Raw genomic sequence first — 22,291 nt, 5'->3', positions numbered from 1 at the left:
AGGAATGGATTATTAGAAACTTTGGAGACAGTGCTTGCTAGTGTTTATTATTGCATTCATTTTCGATTAAATGGTTTCAATAACAACCATTCTTGGCAACAAACAATTTTTTTTTTCTTTTTCAAAGTGCACAGGGCTGAGAGAGACAAACATATTTAATTCCTTGTCTTTTTCTTTGATATCTATCATAGCATGGTTAAAAATAAATTGCTTACACTCTCTAATCAAGACTAGAATGCTAAGCTGAACCATTTACTTGACATATGCACTAATGCAAAATAATGATATTCTGTCTTCTGTCTTAAGCCTGTTCATCTACATTACTAACCTTTCAACCAAAATAGTATTTATAATAACTAAGTCTGAGCGTTACTATGCTACATTAATATATGTGTCTTCTTTCCTTTATTGCATGCATTACAGAAACAAGATATACTTAATCAAGTAAGTAATTTTATTTTTTTTCTCCTTTTGTTATGCATAGAAGCATTATCTTTTATTTTGCAGACTACCATTGAGATGTCATTTATTAATAAATAAGCACCCATGGCTATTACATCAGTTACTAAACAAATAATTAAAGCTGAAAGCAAAGTGATTATCAGTCTAATAAGATGTGATTGACTTTATGGGCCTTGTAAGATAAAGGGTTAAAGATTGCCAGCCCAAAGCTCTACTTCTGAGAAGCTTATATAGCATAAAAACAAATATAAAAATACAATTTAAAAATGCTAGGAAAGAAGGACTAGTCAAGTGAACTTTTCGTATTGACCTAGTTACTCGTTGTTTGTAGCAGAGTTGTTAAAAGGCCTCTGCTCCTTTTGGGAAAACACAGATGGAACATGAGAATAATAGAACAAATCCAGAATCTTAAAGGATTCATTTCGTAGGAATCCCTCTCTTTCTAGCATCAAAGGCCAGCTGAAAGTGTGCACTGTGCTGTTAGGAGTACTCCCTGTTCAGAGAAAAGCTCACATTAGATTAACCAGCATTACTCTTTCAGTAAATTGAGAGAGTTAGAGCAGTGGATCCTGAAAGAGAAGGCAGTCCGGTTAAAACTATTTCTAGGACCAGTCATGAGATTAATTTTACAGTTTTCACTTGTAACATTGTAAAACAAATATAAATACTGTTTAAAATCAACTCATTAAACCAAATTTGGGAATTATTGTCAGAGAATTTGGGTGTTATGCTGGAAAAACTTGATGACATTATGGACTATAAACGAACAAAAATCGGATGAGATAAGCAGTGCAGAGCACAGTGCAATGTGCCCTGAAAAGCTAATTGTGATAGCTGATCACAAGATGACTGCAGAAGCTTTGCTCATAGAGAAATACATCACTGGGACATTGCAATAGTATTCCTGTGGCCATGGGAAGTCAGAGAACAAAACAAGACTTGTAAGAATAGGTGGTGTCTTCAGGCCAATTGAAATATGTGTAAGACTAGTTAGACTACAAAGCAGTTTGAAATACGTGTTAAATGACGGCTTTTTGTGCTGTCTCCTTCAGCTATGTTTCTTGACTGACAAAACATGCTAATTTACTGCAATGGCTCTGCCTTTTTCTAATATATATAAGTATTATAGGTATTTCTACCGCAAGTGAGCAAGTATTAGTATTCTGTAAAGGAGTACAACAGAAAAGTCATCTTCCTCCTTTTAACCAGTATATGTGCCACAAAATGGGAAAAGGTGAAATCTAGTTGGAACTAATTTACAGAAAGGTTAGTGGGATGTGGAGAATTAGAAGAAATCCAATATATAGGAGAAGCCTGTCTCTGAAATGCAGCCATTTGAAGAATTACAAATGGATATTTTATCATTCTGGCTACAAAAAAGTTACTAACTTGTATCACCAGCAGAGAACTCCACCATTCAGACACTGAGAACTCACTTTTCTTGCTTTTCTGGCTTTCTGAGCAGAACTACAAAGGAAAGAGCTTTTAGGATACCTAGAGAATTTGGAAGCCTGCCAGGAAGCAATGCTGGCAGCCTGGCTATGAGGCTGCTTTTTGTGCGAAGTGTTGAGGGCACTGAGATGTTAAGGTGTTTCCGATAGATAATTTCTGTTGCAAAAGTGTTCAGTGTTAAACATTCTTGTTGACTTTTAGTGGTCCCTCTGTCTCTTTTCTCATTTCTCCTTTCTCCATTCTCATCTTTCCTTCCTTGACATCTTTCTTCTCTTTTCATACTTCCCCTATCTGACTTAAGCTCCCATTTTTATTATTTTCTTAAATAACAATGACAAAGAATTTTCCTGTATTTTTAATTGTAGTAAAATACGACTCCCAGAAAAATCAAGGAAGATGAAACATTTTTAATTCTGTACCCAGGATTTTCCACAGTATTTTTATTCTGAAAAGAACTTTATCAATTAAGATCTAATAGATATAGCTGTTATACACAGTAGCTAACATAAAGTGATCATAGATGGTCAACTGTGTAATATGCTAGTGGTGAAGTCTTGTGAACTGTAATGTAACAATCCTAGTTCTATAAGCTGTGTTCCACGGTTAGGGGAAAAAACAAATATTTGTAAATAAAAATATCTCTAAGGAAGGAGAAGTGACTCTAATTTATTAGAGTCTATTACGTTTTAAGGCATATCCATGTTTTTGTATCAGTGTGCTTGTGATAGGAAAGCATATATGTGAATCCTTTAATTGGTGAAAGAGTGGACAACCATTTACTTCCACACTGCATGTAACAAGTACTCTGCAATCACTTTACTACTGAAGTATTTTTTAGGTTATGCACATAATTGCTTTCTAAGAGACAGAGAAAACAAGGCTTATGCTCTTTTCTCTTAAAATATGATGATTATGAAAGATGGTTGCAATTTCACATTCCTTTGAGATGAGTTCTCATTTGATGATTAATGAAATCAAATCACTCATACTGAAAATGAAGAGAAGTAGGTTAAAGTTCTAGTGCTTGAAGTTCCCAAACAGTGTTGCAGGATGTTATTGATTTTTTTTTTTTTTTTCCCCCTTCTGGACAGATTTCTTTTTGTTACATTTAAAATTTAATAGCTGACAATAGCTGACAGCGTAGGAAGTTAGCCAGCCTTAGCGTTGTCAAGAGAGTTTCAGAATTGCTTTTGTCATTTTATTTAGGAATCAATTACATGTAACATAAATCACCCCTCATACAAGAAAGATATCAAGGCCATGGAGCATGTTCAGAGAAAAGCATCAAATATGGAGAGGGGTCTGGAGCACAAGTCTAGTAAGGAGTGGCTTTGAGAGATGGGTTTGTTTAGTCTGGAGAAGAGTAGACTCAGGGGAGACCTTATAGCACTCTAAACTACCTGAAGGGGGGTTGTGGTGAGGTGGGTGTCGATCTCTTCTCCCATGTAATTAGCAATGGGATTAGTGGGAATGGCCTTGAGTTGCACCGGGTGAGATTCAGGTTGGATGTTAGGAAATACTTCTTCTCCAAGAGAGTGTTCAGGAGCTGAAATGGGCTACCTAGGGAGGTGGTAGAGTTGTTGTCTCTGGAGATGTTTGAGAAATGTTGCACTGAGGGACATGGTTTAGTGGGAGATACTGGTGATAGATGGATAGTTGGACTGGATGATCTTAGAGGTCGCTTCCAACCTTAGTGATTCTGTGATTCTGAATACACATCTTGGATATCTCTGTCATGTTGACCATGTGTTCATGTCTATCACTATAGGTATGAATTAATGTTAAGAAGGAAGTAACAGGGGCGAGGTATTTGATTATATACTAACGTGTATTTGAACTATTTGCCAAAAAAAAAACCTCAAACCAAACCAAAATCCTCACAGAAACACAAATAAAGCTATTTGCTTACAGTGAAACAGAACAATGTGGAAATTCTCTATTTTGTTTATAACAGTGGGAATTCTGAAGCTACCAAATTGGTACTTAGTTGTTGGTAAGAAAGGACTTGCGTCGTGCTTGTACAGTGCTTATGTTACCTGGTCATACGTGCAACAGGTCTAGATTACTTTCCTATAAAGGATATTATTTAGAAATTACAGAGAAATGTGCCTTAACTCTAAGTAAATTTAACTTAATATAGGTGTACTCAGGCTGAATTAGGAAGGGCTGGTTAAAGTGCTTTACCCAGGCTATTTAATTATGACTTTTTAAATTGCTTTTCATTCTGAGGTACAAAGTGTTCTTCTGTATTATTTTTGTGATAGTTAAAATTTACTCACATTCTAAGTATATCTAGATATTGTTTATGAAGCTGCACAGATAAAAAAAAAGTAGGAAAAACTCTTAATCCCAACTTTATGTATGAATTAATAACAAATAGAAATTACTTGGATTCCTCTTATGCAATGCAGTTATTAATGCAAGTATTAACTTGTAAGAATATGTAATTGAGTAGATAGTGGTGCTCTTTTTTTCTTTTTTTTAAAATTATTAATATCTCTTTCAATGCAATGCTTCTAAATTCTAGAACATATGCAAAAACTTAATTCTGCTTACAGAGCAAGATTTTCCTGAAGGTTGTAAATCTACTCTGTGCTGAGTAAAAACTGTTGCCAACTAGAATTAGATATTTTAAATATTCTTGTACAATTGTCCATTTAAAGTGAAAAATCCAAGTTATTCATGCTCAGATTGCATTAAATCTCAGCAAACAATTTTCAAGAATTCAATATTTTAGTCTGAAGCATGACATCGACGGGACAATTTTTCCTAAATTATTTAGTAATTATTTTTAGTACGAGTTTTTCTGTGTGTTATGTACAGTCCTACACACTGAAACACAGGTGTAATTGTTTGCTAAAGAAAATCTGCAGTTACTAAGGTGTTTTTTTTTTTTTTGTTGTTGTTAGCTGAATATAAAACTAAGATGAGACTGTGGTTGCTAATGAATACATTCTAGATTTATTTTAATAATTAGCATCAACTTTAATAATGTGAGCAAATGCTACAAATCCTCATGTTTCATTTTAAGATGTTTTTAAAGAGACATGCTTTCTGCGCTCAAATATTGCGAAGTATTTATTTTTTATGGGAAACAGAAGGGAAAGATTTTGGCAGATATATGCCTGTACTCTTCATTTAATCCAAATATTATTTGTCCAGGTAGAATATTTGGCAGGAGTAGGTTATGAGAGCAGAGCTCCCCACCTCACCCACCCATAAGCTTTCATGTTGATAGATAGCAATTCAGGTAAGGCTTTATCTAAGAAATCAGTTCATTTGATTACCAGTACTTATGTAACACTATTATGTCGAAAGTATGTTACATACTTAGATCAGTAAAATTTCTGCCATGTGAACATTAACAATATATTTTAAACAACAAAAAATTGTGTGTTTTCTAGTTCATATTTTCTAATGCATTAACAATTTCTAGATATTCTCTGCTCCTCTCCTACCCTTCCACGTTTTGGCAGAAATCGTATTTCAGTATGTCAGAATCAGCGAATTTTCAAAACTTGGTAGTGCTTTACTATTGCTTCTCACAGCTAGTTACACAGCTAGTTACATAATTGTCACTAATGCACTAGCATCAATGAAAATTGCTATTGTTGTCGTAGCATTATGTGTAACTGAAGGCTCTGTAACATCATCTGATTTCTCAACAATTGGGTTCATATAGATGGTTTGAAAATAAATCATAATTAAGAGAATCCACACACAAAATACCCAGAGCTTTTATGGTCAGTAGATTAAACTGATTGCATGTTTTGCCCCACTTGGAGATATGGCAACATACTGAACAGGTAATTAACTAAAAATTACATTTGTAACACAATTCTGTTTCAATATTCTCTGAAATATTATCTTTCTTTTTCCTTTTTTTTTCTTCCTTTTGTTTTCAGGGTGGTGAGAACAGCGGCTTACGCTTTATATATTTTTTATAAATCTCAAGGAACAGAAAGACAAAAAACATGGTATTTTCAGAGAAATTCTAGGTGGAAATAATTCCAAACATTGCACAAACATTACATCATGCCTTGTTCTCATCAGTAAGATCTATGTGGTAGTGAGGAATAAAAGTTGTTTATTCTATCTTCCATCCCTTGCCCATTCATAATGGCAACCCTTCTGTTGAACTTCCTATTAGTAAGTTGCCTTTTTACAAATTATGAGATGGAAAAAAAAAAGTGGAATAACATAACTTCTTTCTTCATATCAACCATTTTCTTTTCACAGTAAAATCTTGAGTCCAAAGCAGTTGTTTCTGACTTCTTGCTCTCTTCAAATGTTTCATATAGTATGAGTTCAAATATTCCATACTGTATTTAAAATATCTGAATTGTACTCTTTATACAAGATGTAAAATCTGATTTACTCATGTATGTCCAATTTTTCACAGAGGAGCAGTATGTTGTACATTCTGAATATCAGGATATACTGAGATATGATGTCTATACAGTGGAGATTTCTGTGTATGCTGGCACAGAACATACACATATATGTATAAACCTTAACAATTTGGACAACTCTATCTTACATCTCTGTGTACTACTGATAATTCACCAAGGGCAAATCCTACTTGACCAACCTAATGGCCTATGATGGTGTCACAGACTCAATGGACAAGGAGAGAGCCGCTGATGTCCTCTATCTGGACTTCAGTAAGGCCTTGAAGATGGGAAGATGAGGTGGGTGGACTGTTCCATGGACGAAAAATTAGCTGTAGGATTGTGTCTAGACAGTGGTGGTCAATAGTTCAATGTTTGGATGGTGGTCCTGCCCTCATCTCTTCACTGGTGAGGCCTCACCTGCAATACTGTATCCAGATGTGGAGTCCTTAGAGACATGGACCAGTTGGAGCACATCCAGGAAGGGTCACAAAAATGATCCATGGAATGGAACACCTCTCGTATGAGAATAAGGCTGAGAGAGCTGGGGCTGTTTAGACTGGAAGTGTATCTGAAGTGACCTGATTGCAGACTTTAAAGGGGAGCTACAGGAAAGAAGGGTACAGACTCCTTAGCAGGGTCTGTGGTGATAGTGTGGATGGTGAGGCACAAGAACAGGTTGCCCAGTGATGAAGTTGATGCCTTGTCCCTGGAGACTTTCAAGGTGAGGCTGGATAAGACCCTGGGCAACCCGATCTGGTTGTGTATGTCTGTGTTCACTGTAGGGAAGTTGGACTTCAGAGATCCCTTCCAACTCTAAGGATTCTATGAAATTACTGATTTGCACATCTTAATTGCTGTAGGATGAGGGCATATTCTCATGGCATTGTATTTCCTTTTTGACGTTTGTCTCTGCCTACTCCCTGTCGTATCTATCAGTTCTGCACTGAGATGATAGAACAAGGGATGAGTTGCTTCAGCAGGCTTGTCTCACCTTCATAATTTTCAGCCTGGAATGAACAATTCGGGGTGTAATAACATATAGTTACTAAAGAAGAAGAAAAAAAAAGTTTAATTTAGAGTGTGTTAATTCAATAGTTGTATGAATGTTTTTTTATCTGATAAGAGTTAAGAGGCCAGTGAAAATTGTTGACTATGTGTCATACTGTCGGCTTGTAGTTTCCTGTGCATTCGTGCTTGTAAATTCAGTATCTCCAAATGCATCATTCTCCAGCTTTCATCAATCCAGATTTTCACTAAAAAACTGATAAATTATGAGAAATTTTGTATCAACAGTTTTAATAAAGTAGGATGCAACATTATTCTGTATGATCAGTAATCTGACCTAGTCTGTGTATGGCAGAATGTGAATGGAACATGCTTGGTAGACTTGACTTCACTGCAGAGACTAGAATTCTCAGAGGTGATCCTAGGCTTTCACTTAGCCGGTATACATTTTTAACTAGAATTTAATCCTTCTCAGCTAGCAATACCGATGGAATTCAGCCTTTCCCCACCAGCATACATGATGTTAGAAGTCATTCTACTTTCTAGTCAGAACAAAGTATTTTAGTCATACTCATAGCCTGTTGTTGCTGAAATCAGGAGATCAGAGGGCTGAGCTGTCCCCTGTTTTTAGATGAGTATTGGTCTATATATTTGTAAAACAAAATTAGAAAACACTTGATATTGTCTGTTATTTTTCCCAGCACAGTCATAGCTTCCATTTTAATGCAGGCACTGGGAAACCAGTCCTCCAATTCCTGTTTTCTCTGTGATCCAGAGACTCATAATCTATGAACCAGTATTAAATTAGAATAATGTATTTATCACTGGCTGCTTGAGGAGAAACAGAACACATTTGTCATGGTAATTAGAAATTTTTAAGCCTATTAAGCTTTGCCTGTCCTCCATTTCTTTTTTCCTTGGAGTCTCATGTGTACAAGAAACTCAAAACTGAAGAGTAGGAAGAGCTCTGAATTATTCCAGCAATGGAGAGTAAAAAGTGAATTAGAATATATATATATGCTTTACTGCTATTAATGTGATAAAAATCTTCACATCATGTATCCGTGAGAAACATTGTGTATCTGCAAAGAAATACCTGTCATGATGATACTGTAGAAAATAATTTATTTTGTTGTCAGATTCTAATATTCAATGCAGAAGAATAAAATTGCAGATTTTAAGCACATTTTTAATACTTATAAAAATCCAAAATTTTCACGATTTTACATTTGTGTTTTCAGATCTGAGCACTTTTTAGTCAATGTGATCAGTGTAATGCTGGAAATGCTCTTGAAAAATGTAGATTTTTTTTTTCTAAGCTGTAATTTATTTTTCTTCCTAGCTGCCGAAGCTTTAATCTCTTGGTGGCTTTCAACTCTCTGCAGTCAAGATTCCTTAGTATCATTTTCTTCTAGTGAAATGGTCATCATTCCTTTGAATATGTCTTTTTATGCGTGATTACTGTTATGTCATGTTCCTATAGTATGTTGAAAAACACACATTAATGATCACAGGCCAGACAAACAAATTTTCTCCAGAAAATTCTCCAGAATTTTCTTTTTTGACATATTGTGTTAGAAGTATAGCAAAATAGATCAGAATACTTTGTCGAAACTGTTACAGAATTTTCCAGGAGGTTTTAGCAGCTCGAGAGGAGAGAAAAACAGTATTTCATAGGTGCACATGTAGTAGGATTCTGAGATTCTATAAAGAGAAGTTATTGCAGATCAGTCCTTCCACTGAATTCAAATTATTCCTTATAACTAAAAAAACCCCTCTTACCTGCCTTATCGCTATCTTCCAAGTGTCTGCAACTTGTCTGCTGCAAGTAGGTTATTTTTATATATGATTGGTATTTATAAAGTGTCCAAATCTGATGTCTGTAGCTCATTTATAGCCTTTTTTCTAGCCCCATAAGTATTTAGCTGCCAGCAAAATTAAGGAAAATAAGGTGGAGAGATGCTGTGGAAACAGAGGTGCCAGCAAGTTTGATAGAAGTGTTGTTATTCGCTGTTTTCACACTGCTCCCCCTGTTACTTCCTGATTCAGACATAACCTTCTCATACTCGTTTTGTCTACAATTTGCATCATCACTCCTCGTTCAAAGGATTAAAACCATGATTTGTTCAGCAAAAGAAAGAGAAACATCTATTCCATTTTTAAGAAAAGGAGAAAGGAAGACCCAGAACTACAGGCTAGTGAGCCTTATCTGTGTGCCTTGGAATATTATGGACCAGATTATTCTGGAAGCTGGATTATGTCACATGGAACGTAATGAAGTGTTCTGAAACAGCCAGCATAGATTCATCAAGGGCCTGACCAATCTAGTGGTCTTCTATGATGAAGTGATGGCATTAGTGGGGCAAACAAAGTGCAGCTAATGTCTGCATGGACTTGTGCAAGACCTTTAGCATAGTTCTAAATCACATCCTTATCTCTGAATTGTAGAGATCCAGAAGGCTGAACTATTTGATGGATAAATAATTGTTTGAATGGTCACGGCTGGAGGGTTGTGGTCAGAACTGTAAGATACAGGTAGAGATCTAATGAGTGGTGTTCCCTAGGCATCTGTTTTGGCATTGATGTTCATCAACATCTCTATTTACAGTCTAGACATAAGCAAGTTTGCTGATAACATTAGGCTAAGAAGCTAACAATAGAAGAAAGAGGGATTCAGAGGGACCTAGACAGGCTTGAAAAGTAGGCCCATGAGAACCTAAGAAGGTTCAATAAGCCAAGTGCAAGGTGTTGTACTTGAGTCAGGGCAATCCCAGAGGTGTGTACAAACTGGGAGATGAACTCATTGAGAGCAGCCTTGTGGAGAAGGAAGTGGACAGAAAGCTGGACATGAGCCAGCAGTGTGTATTTGTAGCCCAGAAGGCGAGCTGTATCCTGGGCTGCATCAAAAGAGGGGTGATCAGAAATGCAGGAGAGCTCGTGTGTCCTGCTCTGCCCTTGTGAGTCCCGATTTGGAGTAATGCATGCAGTCCTGGGGCCCCCAGGGAAAAATGACGTGGAGCTGTGGGAGTGACTCCAGAGGAAGGCCACGAAGATGATCAAAGGTCTGAAGCACTTCCCCTCTGAAGGCTTGAGGATTAATATGGATTAATGGAACTTTAAAATAGCACTCTTCAAGATCCTACTGTGAATAAGGGCATCAATATCCAAATCTAGGCACATAGTTCTTTTTCTGAGCTCGCATACTTTGTTCTCATTAGACTGTAATTAGCTGCTTGGTTTTATAGTTATAAAATTGAATTAGATGTTACTAAGTTTGTGCAGTGCTGTGAAGTTGAAGCCATACCTCATCACGGTGCATTAATGAGTGAGTGCAGTTAATAAAGGTGTGAAAGACACTCTAGGATGGCTTAATCTGTAAATCTGTCATGTTACATAGAGGCAAATCCAGATTCTTTCAGCAGTCAGTCAGTCATTTAGAACTCATGATAAACTTTGCTTTGCTTTATCTTTTTCAGTATGGATTCATACTGGGGGGGAGGGGGGAAACTTACAGAAAAACAATACCGATGGATTAAATGCTTGTTGGAGTTTGATTTTGGAATTATTTTTGAAATTTAGTGGATGGTTAATTAAATGTTATGGATTGTCTCTGACAATTTGTGACATTAAAAAAATGCATATTTTTAATTTACACCTTGAGCCATAGTGAGTCCAGTTTAATATCTGCTTTCAGAAAAACTAAAAGTGATCAATATTTGACATGTGTATTTGCTACAAAGACTTTAAAATTAAAATGTGCAGTTCTACTTCTGCCTTCTGTCCTCTCTCCTTTTCTTTTCTCCCGAAGTAGATGTACATTTTGATTTTGAATTTTAGGTGATTGGAAAGAGTGATAAGAATGTATGACTGGGAGAGGATGAATACTGAAGCTGCTTCTTAGTAGTAAAATTAATTTTTATGTGGATTTTATATTGTAAATTAGCAGAACCTTGATAGTACTTTTGAATGTGTGCTTTTCTGGACTCACATCAGAATATTTCAGTACCAAATAAAATTTCATTACTCAAACATTGCTATAAAGCAACAATGTTTTACAAATTATGAAGATTTCTATAGTTTTTCTTCATACAGTTTATTTTTTAAATTGTAAAAGATGGGAAATGGTGCTCCAGTAAACTTGGCAAATCAGTTATTTAAAAGATATAATAGGAATTCATTTATATATAATAATAATTATAATGACACCTGCCTTCCTTTCTGTGGCCTACTTACAAAGCATTTGGTACATTTGTTTTTTTATTTGTATCACAGCTGAAACAGAACAGACTATTTTTTTCTTCCTCATAAAATTTAGGCCAAAATGATTTGGAAGTTCTTTCCTGTTCCTTTAGTTATTGGCTGCTTTGAGCTTGTCCTTCTTTATCCTCTATACTTTCTTTACTAAACTTGTGACCAGAATCTCCCAACTTGTCTCCTGTGAAACGCAATGAATTAATACGTGTGTCAGGTTAATTGTAGTCAATTTAGTACATCCGTGCACACACTCATTCTCTCATTTGGGAAGCATCATGGAAAATGCTTTCCAAATTGCAAAAACCTTCTTTCAGAAGTTCATTTGAATTCAGCTGGAGCTTCTGGAAGCTAAGCAACTGTTGAGAATTAAGCAATTAGCATGCATGCTTAAGAAAACAACATCCATGATTATATCTTATATATTGTTCTCATATTATTGATAGGAACTAGTTAAGTAATGCTTATGAATTCTTCAAAAGCAATGAATTATTTTCAAATCATAGTAAAATATGTAAAATCTTTTTTTTCCCCCACTTTTTGATTCCAAAAGCATTGTGTGGTCCCTTTGGTGCAGAGAAAGTATGCTAGCAATTGGAGAAAGACTGTTTATTTACTGAGGCATTTTCGTAGTTTTGAACAGTAAAATTTCACTGAGGAAAAAATAAAACTAACATATGACTGCAGAAAAGGAACATGTTCATAATACTGTGTGTTGTTCCTCTCTTCTCTGAAAGTTAGTTTACATTAGGCTGAGTTTCAGCAAATGTTTTCATATCTTTAAGTGTTCTGTTCTAATTGAAATATAGTCAGTACTAAAAATGAGCGAGAACAGTACACCTGTAACGTGAGTCTTTCATGGTGGTCCTCCCAGGACTTATTTTAAGAAATTAATCTTTTTTTTTATCTTTTTTTTTTTTTTTTTTTTCTGCTGTTCTATAATGGTTATGTATATTACAGTGAGAGAGATGATAGTCAAAACATTGACATTGTCTGTGGGTGAGCCTTTCTTGAAAAACCTCCCCTTTTTGTTTGTAAACTAGATGGATAATCTAAACTACTACTAGCCCTGCTAGTCTAGCTCAGTTTTGCTGTATACTCTAGAGACATTTACAAAAACAAATCTTCAAATGTGACTGTGGTACCTTTTAGTTCCTATCAGGATAATTTGCTCTGACTACACAGGTCTTCTTGAAAGTTGCTATTCAGCTACGGAGTTTTAGAATCAAGGATTTTGTCTTTTTTATATAGACAAGAACCTTACTACAGGCATCTGTTCATAGGCCTTCTTAAGCCAGGACTGTTACACGTTCATTTGGTACAGCTTGTGTTTTTTCATCTCGATTTTGGACAATTATCAACATTTCTGATATGTATTTAATTCACTTACCAGCTCCTAGCTGAACTTGTAGCTTCAATTGAGCACTTTCAGATATATGACATCTGATTTGTTTTATGAATCCTGCTGTTTCCATGGGGGGAAAGTATGAGAGAGCAGAGGATAAAGAACTTCCAGTTGAATAAATCTAACTGTGAGATAGCTTTTTAGAACAGCCACTCTTTTCGCCTTTGCTAGGCACCGTAATCAGTGGCGATCAGTGTGTCAAAAAATTAAGTAGACGTGACAACCAAGTGATAATATCAGCTGTCTTCCGTGGCCAGAAAATATGTTTGGAATACTTGCTTGCTTTGGAGGACATAAGGATAAATACTGGTCTGAACATCTTCAGAAAATAATGAAAAGTTTGAATCCCATGCAGAAAGAGAGTAGCAGGAGGAAGGAAGCATAACAATTTAACCTTATTTTTTAGCTCGTATCTCTACCCAGGCACAATTTTAAGCATATAAATAGAAAAATGTGGCATAACGGATTTAGTTATTGCTGTCACCTTGGCTAATATTAATCAGACAGCAGTTTAGAAATCTATATCTATAATCTTAAGGAATATTTTAGCAGACACATACAAACAAGGAAAATAATAATGATAGTAAAGCCTTATGTAGTACAGAGATATCTTGTATGTCCATACGTAAACTAATTGGATTCTCATTTGTTTTTCTATTTCTCTTTTTCACTTGGTTATTCTTCTTTATATGTAATGTAATGAAAGAGCTAACAAATGCATCATTGGTGAACAACACAAAGTAATTTCAGGTTGATAAAGTCAGTTGGTTTAGTGATTGGTGTATTTGCTATGCTTGCAGATTAAAAAAAAATAAATTATATCATGTAAGCTAATGACCTTGGTTGCTAACTTATATCCTTTTGCTTCTGTGTTTTCATTGTTCATAAACATTGAAGTGACTCTCAGGGACTTTATTACTGAGGATGAAAACTTCAAGCATTACTGAAACAGTACATGACTTACCAAGTTAGAAGATAGTGACTGAAACTGTATGATGATAAGGTATTCTGTGTCCAAGATTGACTATTTCAATTTTGAGCCTCCTGTAGGCATTTTTTTTGTTTTGTTTTGTTTTCTGCTGTTTATGTGTTTAATAGGTGAGAGTTCTGTTGGTTTCACTCAGTTTCTTTGCCAAATGAGGTGTTCTATATGAGAAGGTCAGCTCATTTGCCAAGTTTGCATTTCCAGTAACGATTTGCACAAGATCAAATTTTGCAATCTGTGTTGTTAGTGTCTAGTAAGGAGAGTGATATGCATCTAAAACATTATCCTGAGGCAGGTAGGTGTTTGCCTCAGTGCCTTATTTCATGTAGGAATAAAACTTCTTTGTCTCATATTAAAAAAAAAAAAATCGGGGGAGTGGGGGGAAGAGGACGGAGGGAGAGAAATCACTACTCCAAAGCTTTGAAATTATTTTTACAATGACTTTAATATAATATATACTGTGACTCACATGCTGAAGTCACAGAAACAGTGTGAAAATCTAGTTTCCGTTTTACTTTTCCTGGCCTGATTTCAAGTCTTGCTAGTCTTTTCTCTCCTAAGGCTGTATTGACTGTACTGAACATAAGGTGTTGAACTAGACTTCAACAGACAAGAGCAGAATTTTCCCCAAGCACGGAGAGTTTTCAACTAGTTGATTTTGTGGAATTTGTAGGCCTTTCTCTTTTAACTATTCAAAGATGAAAAGTTACTGAAGTTACTTTCTGATCTAAAATGAAAGACAGCGACAGTTTGTATTTTATCAATTAATGAGTGATAAGCCATTTTCTTAAAATCACATGTAACTGAGTAACATCATTAATACGTATGCAACTGTGCCACAGTTATTTCAGAGATAATAGTGAAACTGTCTTAAGATCTCTTATGCATTTCTCATCTGTTTAGAAGTTTTGTATTAAAAAGGATAAAATGAGATTGTAGGTTTACATTCATGTTACTACTTAAAACAGATAATACTTCCTTATCAGGTAGAAATCAGCAAGGAATCATTTTGCTGCCAAAAGCAAAATGAAATTAAACTAAATGAAAAATGTTTCAATTTGACAACCTCCCTAACAACCCACACAGTGTGAAGTTTCAACTAATTTTACTTTTAGAGCTGATCTGTTTCTCTTTGACAAATACCAGCAAACTATTTTGCCACCTGGAAAAGACATCATTATGAGAAAAGCTAAGAATTGGTATTTACATCCCCATGAGTTCCGTAACCTTACCTTTATTTGTTAAACTACATTGTAATCAAGAAACTGGTCAGGATGGCACTTAGGGATCTTTATAGAAATGCTCTGAATTTGCTGTGGACTGCCTCATCTTGTATTCTAGGCAATTGAACAAATACAGTGGGTTTCCAAAGTGATAAATAATCAGTCACTTCTGGACTAAGTACGAAGGCTGTATCTTCAGGAATCAATGTCTTTGAAGATAGTCTAAAATATTTGCTAACAGAATATTTTCTGATTCATTAGTTTGAAAGTGTTTAAAAAGGAAGAAATTCCTATTATATTTTTTTCCCTTCTAGACAATTGATTTAGAGGGATTCAAGCTGTTCATGAAGACTTTTCTGGAGGCAGAGCTACCTGATGATTTCATTGAGCATCTTTTTACATCATTTAGCAACAAAATCTCTCACTGCAGCCCATTAATAAAAAACAAACCCCCGCTCCTTTCTGGAGGTAAGTAATACAATCAAAGTAATACAAGAACTGAAAGTTATATGCCCCTGCCACTTACTTTTCAGTAGTGATAAATATGTAGAATTCTAAACTACGTGCACTTCTTTTTTGTTCTGATATTTGAGAAATTGGATAACCTTACTCATGCATGAGCAAGGAATATTGTGAAGATAAATGGATATTTAATGGTTTTGTCTTTTTAATTCACAGCAATGTTGCAGCTGAGGCACCAAAGTAGATGATATTTGTTCCATTAATGCTAATCAAATTGCTATGTCTATATGGTCTTGCTGACTACTATAAACACTTAAAAACCTTCATAGCCTCATGCAGGAGGCTTCTGCTGTACTTCACAGTTTCTCTATCCAATTACTGCTGCTTCTCTTAATTAGTTATTGATGCTGCTCTTAGTAATCTTAAATACTTACAGTTACTGATATTTTGAATGCCCTCTAACGGTTAGCAGCAGTTCTTTTATCCAGTGTAAAAGCTATGTCTTTAGTGCGGTGTAAAATTTTAATGCTACATTTAAACATTTTTCTGAAACATGATCCTAAGTGCAGATGATAACATGTTGAAATACTTCCAGGCAAAATAGTGTTTAAAACTTTCAACTTACAAAACTTTATAAGACTTTTCATTAATTCTTGGAGAATAGATTTAACATGATTATCCTAACTTGAAATCTTTGATTTGGCACAGTGCTAATTTGGGAACTGTCAAAATTAAATAGCTAAAAGTAGAAGCTAGGCTAATGTTAAAAAAAAAAAAAAAAAAAAAAAAAAAAAAAAAAAACATATACTGAACAGCTGGGATAATCAAGCATTTAGAACATTTTACCAAATGATTTGATGGGTTCTTAATTGCCAGAATTCTTCATGTTAAGATTAGGTGTCTTCAAATTGCAGCTTATGCAGAAACTGTGAATTTGATACAAATGCTACTAGCCAAAATGCTAGCTAATATTCTGCAGGTATGAAGACCTATGGATTTCTGTAGATGCCTTAGTGTACAGTATTAATTGGCTTTGACACTTTTTACGTAGAGATGATAGTGGCTGTTTGTAGGTCACTGTCAGATTGATTGCTGAATTCTGCCCAGTATAGGCTGTCCTCAGCTTTGCTTTTGTTGTAATTCCCTCTGATACTTTTGATTCTTAGGAGCAGTTTAAAAAACAAGAGGAAAAAAAGTGAATTCCGCTGTTAAAACTGTATTCTAAGTTTCTTACAATGGCTGTTAACTCCTAAACTTCTTCTCCCTCACACATTTTTTTCTATTTAGTAGTTCATTTTCATCTTCAATTTAGTAGTTTTCCATATGTATGTAGCGTAATTCCAGAAGGGCTGGTTGATAAATTGTTATATCCAAAGCATATTTAGAGAGACAGTGCAGTTCATCTCATGCAATAATTATCATTATTTGTGCCTGCGAATATGCTTTTTATAAAGAAAATTTGATTGCTTGAGATTTAAACTAGATTTTATTTTTTTATTATTTGAAGCATTCAAAGTGGAGGAAGTAGGTATCTGTACATGGTCATGTGCAAATGAAAATTACAAAAGTTTCATTTTAGGATATCTAGCAGTCTTTAGATGTTAACAGTGGTGGGAAAAAAAAAACTGATCATATTGAGAAAGAAATCTGTCAGATATACTTGGCATTCTTCTGGAAATTAAGAAGGAACACATGAGCTAGTGAAGGTCAGAAGCGGGGTTCATAAGTCTCTCTACGTGCCCATTTTTCACTTGGTTTATTTCAGTCCACTCATATCTGTTTATAAATTGTATTTTCAGTTAAAGTGTCTGAAGAGAGATGGAAACAGATGCCAGGTAAGCATCAGCACTGTAAGTCAGTACAGCATCCACCTTGCTTCCACTTCTCATTATGATTTGTCTTGTACCTTGCAGCTGATCATAATCTAAAACTTTATCTTAAAGCTTATATATCATTTTCATTTTTCGGTGGAATGTGACTATGCATTTTGAAGATGAGTGGGTCTCAGATTTATAATAACTTTTATTTTGTGCATAGGATTCACGTGTACTGTTTGTGTAAACTGTGTGATTAAAGATAGCATCTTAGTAACATTTTATACTATCTTAATTTAATTTTACTTACTGACATGCAAGCTCTAGTAGAATGTAGTTCTATTAAATCTATTTTTTCATTTAAATATTTACAGTTAGTGTATATCTCCCTGAAAACATGAACTTCACTCAAATTTTATTTTTTGTATACCAGTTTGCTCTTACTTAATCATGACATTTGAGCAATTATGACAGATGTTTAAATTCTATGTATATTTTCATAATATTCTGTAGTCAGATTTTTCACATTTTAAATATATGTTGCTGTGACACACTATTAGCTCTGTTTTGGGGAAGATTACACATTTCAGTGTTTTCAGAGTTTTCTTTGTCATTAAAACATCTTTTAATATTATATCTGTAAACAATCTGTAATTAGAAAAAACTTTTACAAGCACTGAGAAATGAATAGGGAGTTGGGCAGGGATTACTTTGATACTTAATTTAACATGTATGTCCCATGTAATAAAAATATTCATCAAAATTATTTTACGGTAAAATGATATCAGGTCAATGTAAATGAAAAAGCAGGAATACCGTTCCCATATTTGATTTATTTTTCTTATAGCCTGCTTTACCTGTGCAGTATCTCACTCTCATTTTAATTCTGCATTTTTTTGGATAAACTATATGTGTCAATTGCTAAAAATTTCACAGCTTGATTTAAATTAAGAAATCATATGTGATTCAAATTTAAAAATGGTGCATGCATGTACGTAAAAGCTCTGGATTGTATTCTCTGTTTATATCCTACATTAAGAGTAACAAAGGATGTATTTTGTTTCCAGGTCTGAGACTTAACAAAGGTACTTCTACATCCCGACCTCCTACACCTGCCAACTTGAATTTACCAGATGCGATCCAGCTGAAAGACATTGTTTGTTATTTATCACTGCTAGAAAGAGGAAGACCTGAAGACAAGCTAGAATGTATGTTGTTTATGTGTTTGTTGTGTTTGTTTTTTTTTTTAACATAAACTTACTTCTATATATACATTTGTTTTCAAGGAAAACTAATGAAAAATTATATCAAAAGCAAATGAAATACACTGTAGATGGTATGCAATGTAGATATAGAAGTGATGAATAATCTGTAGAACGTGAGCTAATTCAGATGAAGAATTTGGGCTTTGGGATCTCTCGTGAATTCATAAAGTAAAAAGTGATCCCAGTCTATACTGCTTTTGGTAGTGCAATGATCTTTTGATTCTGGGAGTTAGGATTAAAAGGATTTTTGAATTAGGGGCCTCATTCATTAAATGAATGCCAAAAATCTCTGTCTGCTAAAAAACAAAAGCATACAAACAAACAAAAAAGCAAAAAAAAAAAAAAACAAAAAAAGAGAAACAAAACAATGTGATCTGCAAATCATAGAAAAAGAAAAAAAAAAGTATGTTTCTCCTTTATGGAGTTCTAGAAGCTAATTTTTTAAACAGGTAAACAATCAAAGTTCTTCTAGAGACCAGGTATATTTTAATATACAAAACTATCAAAATTATATGGCTTCAATGTTGTATGGAAAACAAAAGTTTAGTATGATAGGAAACAGAAAGCTGTTGCAGAAAGAAATTCATTACCAGGTTACCTGACCATGTTTTTTTGGAGAACTCTGATGTTTTGTTTACCTATACTTAAGGTACAATTAAAATTTTGTACTATAAGTTTACTGACAGAAATTGTAGAGAGTCAGCCCTAAATTTGGTAATCATAATTTCGTATTATGTTATTAAAATATGAGGCTGTATTTGTCTATGTGCATTTCAAACATAAGCAAATGGCAGCTGGGATTCTAGGACTGAATTCAGCTAACAATATGGTAACTGTTTCACTGTATAGCAATTCATGCAAACCATATTAGAGCTGTTAGGAACTCTATGCACTGAGCATGATGTGAAAGGAAGAGCAAGTGCCTCCCCTGGTGTCAGAAACCAGTACAATGAAAAAGGGAGGGAGATGAAAGAGCAGGATTATTCTAATGTAGAGAATATTTCACAGATTTTCCCAAGCAGGAACTGTATAGGCAAAAGACTATGTATGATTTATGAGCTAAATCCTTGTCTAGTATATGTATTGTATTTATATATTAAATATATTTGAGGTTATATGGATTTATTACATGAATTAAGGGTATGGTTATTGCTTAGATTGATGTGCTACCCTGTCACTTTTTAGTGTATAAAGTTTAGACTACATCATATCATTAGTGTGTAGATTTCCCTAATGATTATATCTGAATCCTCCTTATAAATGAATGGTATAATTTAACCCTTTGTCTGAAATAATCGTATAATAGGTCTGTGGCTGCAGAGTAGAATAAGAATTAGTTGCAGTGGAGGGAAAAAAAAAAAAAAGAAATATTCCAGAGTTGCCAGCCCAATGAAACTCACGTGTTTAAAACATTCCGCATATCTGTTCTCAAACCATCTATGGACTAAATATATCCCAAACTGTCATAAAAGAGATGCATTGGAATAATTAAAGTTTTCTTTTTAAGGACATACTACGTATAGTTAGTACATTTATGATGTTAAGCACCTCTGTGCTCAGTGGACCAACTTGTAAACTTGATCTGCAGAAACTCTATTCTGTCCTCCCGCACTGTCATTCTTGTGTGTGTAAAAAAAGCATCTTGTAAATATGTAGGGCACTTCTGACGAAGTGAACTGTGGTGTTCCATGGCTCAACTTCTCTTCCTTTAGTGACCTCAATGGTGGAAGTCATTTTAGCTGACAACTGTTTGAGTTTTATCAGGGACATGACATCAGCACAGACCATCTCCTTAATTAGTATGTTTTTCTCAGTATGTTCATGGATGCTGGACGCATATCTCCAGTTCCTCAGTTTCTTCTTGAATGGCCATAATTTACAACTTTTGGTGCTTCTGGGATGCCATCTTTTATAACTTCTATGCTTAGAAATCCAAAAGTTGCAGGGGAAATTACAGCAGTGCAGCAAGTGATCTAATATTTTCAATTATTTTTTAATATATTTTTATACATCATTTGCAAAAAGCATGTACTCTTATAATATATAGATGTGGTCATTCAGTGCTGCCATGTAAGGGTGTGAGACAGAAATATGAAGAATTTACTTGGACTCTGTAGTTTTTATTAAGATTTTTGCTCAATTATTTGTATCATTTTGCTATTGTTCGTTTTTCACTTAGATTGGGTAAATCAGCAAGAACACAGATATTTAGAAGGGTGTGAATGGAAAATGTTTGCATACCATGCCAGCTGGGTAATTATACAATCTAAACAAGCACACAGATACCCAATACATATATATGAGTGGAGATTTTGCTACGGAAGTGGAGCAGTTATAATTGTACTAATCTCTATTTTCAAATGACAAATTTGAAGCACTGATTGGTGCTAAAGGTAAAAATAATATACAAGTTGGAAACACTGCTTCTCTGGAAAGAGGAATGCACAGGAGATGCTGAACACCTGTTGCTTTTGTGATAATTGTAGCATATTTTAACCGTTGTATTGCAATAGCACTGGAGGAGGATAGAGAACCAAATGACTTTATTGCTTAGTGATTCATTGATTCTCTATGGAAACTGAATGCTTAATGCTATTTCTGCCATATAATATTAGCTGTCTTACATTGAGCACAGCTCAGCAGCTTTGGCAGAAGTGTATTAGCAGGGATATTACAATTTCTGATGGCTTTAATGCTAACTGTTATATTTTACAGAAGCAATGTAATTCACAAGCTAAGAAACATATTCGTATAGGCTTTTTAGACTGTAACTAATAGACTTTTGTAATTTGCAACAAAGCACTAGAGTAAAAATTGTATATTACAGCTCTTAAGAGTGGTGTGAGATCACATTGGCTAGTACTGATTATGTGGTGGAAAGTTTAGTGATCAACTTGGGAAGCAGATATGGGATGAAAGGATACAATCCAAGCCATGTACCTGTGAAGTGTGTTTTGCTCCAAGTCAAAAGTAGTCAAATTCTTTTCTAACTTCGCTCTAATCACTCCCTTCTATTGTTGCCTGAAAAAGATAACTTTTTCTTGCAGAATTTACTGGACTGTGGGACCATTTTCATATGGGTCTATGTGTGGTACTGCTCACTGCTGAACAGGCCATACGTTATTTTTTTTTTCAAGGCACCTAATAAGTTGATTACTGCTTGGGTTTTGCTATGAATTGAGGCATAACAGCATCCTGCAACTACCTGTAGATAAGATCTCTTCTTACTTCTTTGAAAATAGATCTTCTAGGGATTAGGGAGTTCAGAACTCTGACAAACTGCATCACAGATGATAGGAACAAAGAGTGAGGCATGCCTGGGCTCCTGGTTTTTCATCTTTAGGCTTTTAGAGCCTTCTACTAAATGTAAAATCTTCCTGCTTTGCAATCTTTTGCTCTCTATGATCAGCTGAAGAAGCTGCTTTGAAATATTTTTGTAATAGTGGATGTGCCCACTCTTGTGGCAGGAGGCAGATAGTGATAGAAATATGAAAGTATATATTTCTTCTGGATATCACCAAAATCCAATGATTCTTGTCTGGACAGATCTTCAGCATATTGGCAAGACTGTTT

The 22,291-nt window shown here is 34.7% G+C and overlaps 1 protein-coding gene across 4 annotated transcripts in view; it reads left to right on the top strand.

Moving 5' to 3' along the window:
- DGKB (diacylglycerol kinase beta) overlaps positions 1–22,291 on the top strand; it is a 328,785-nt gene that overhangs the window by 59,153 nt on the left and 247,341 nt on the right. For 3 of the 4 annotated variants that reach the window (XM_052695392.1, XM_052695389.1, XM_052695391.1), the window contains exons 4-7: positions 424–444; positions 15,492–15,645; positions 17,439–17,474; positions 18,521–18,661. In XM_052695392.1, the coding sequence (XP_052551352.1) occupies positions 424–444; positions 15,492–15,645; positions 17,439–17,474; positions 18,521–18,661 (352 nt within the window). The remainder of the gene's footprint in view (positions 1–423; positions 445–15,491; positions 15,646–17,438; positions 17,475–18,520; positions 18,662–22,291) is intronic. The other variant, XM_052695393.1, reaches the window with a different exon arrangement.

This window comes from Tympanuchus pallidicinctus, unplaced genomic scaffold (assembly GCF_026119805.1).
Source record: "Tympanuchus pallidicinctus isolate F22 unplaced genomic scaffold, pur_lepc_1.0 scaffold3, whole genome shotgun sequence".
NCBI lineage: Eukaryota > Metazoa > Chordata > Aves > Galliformes > Phasianidae > Tympanuchus > Tympanuchus pallidicinctus.
The sequence above is the reverse complement of the archived record's forward strand: the minus strand, read 5'-3'. Positions and strand labels throughout refer to the sequence as shown.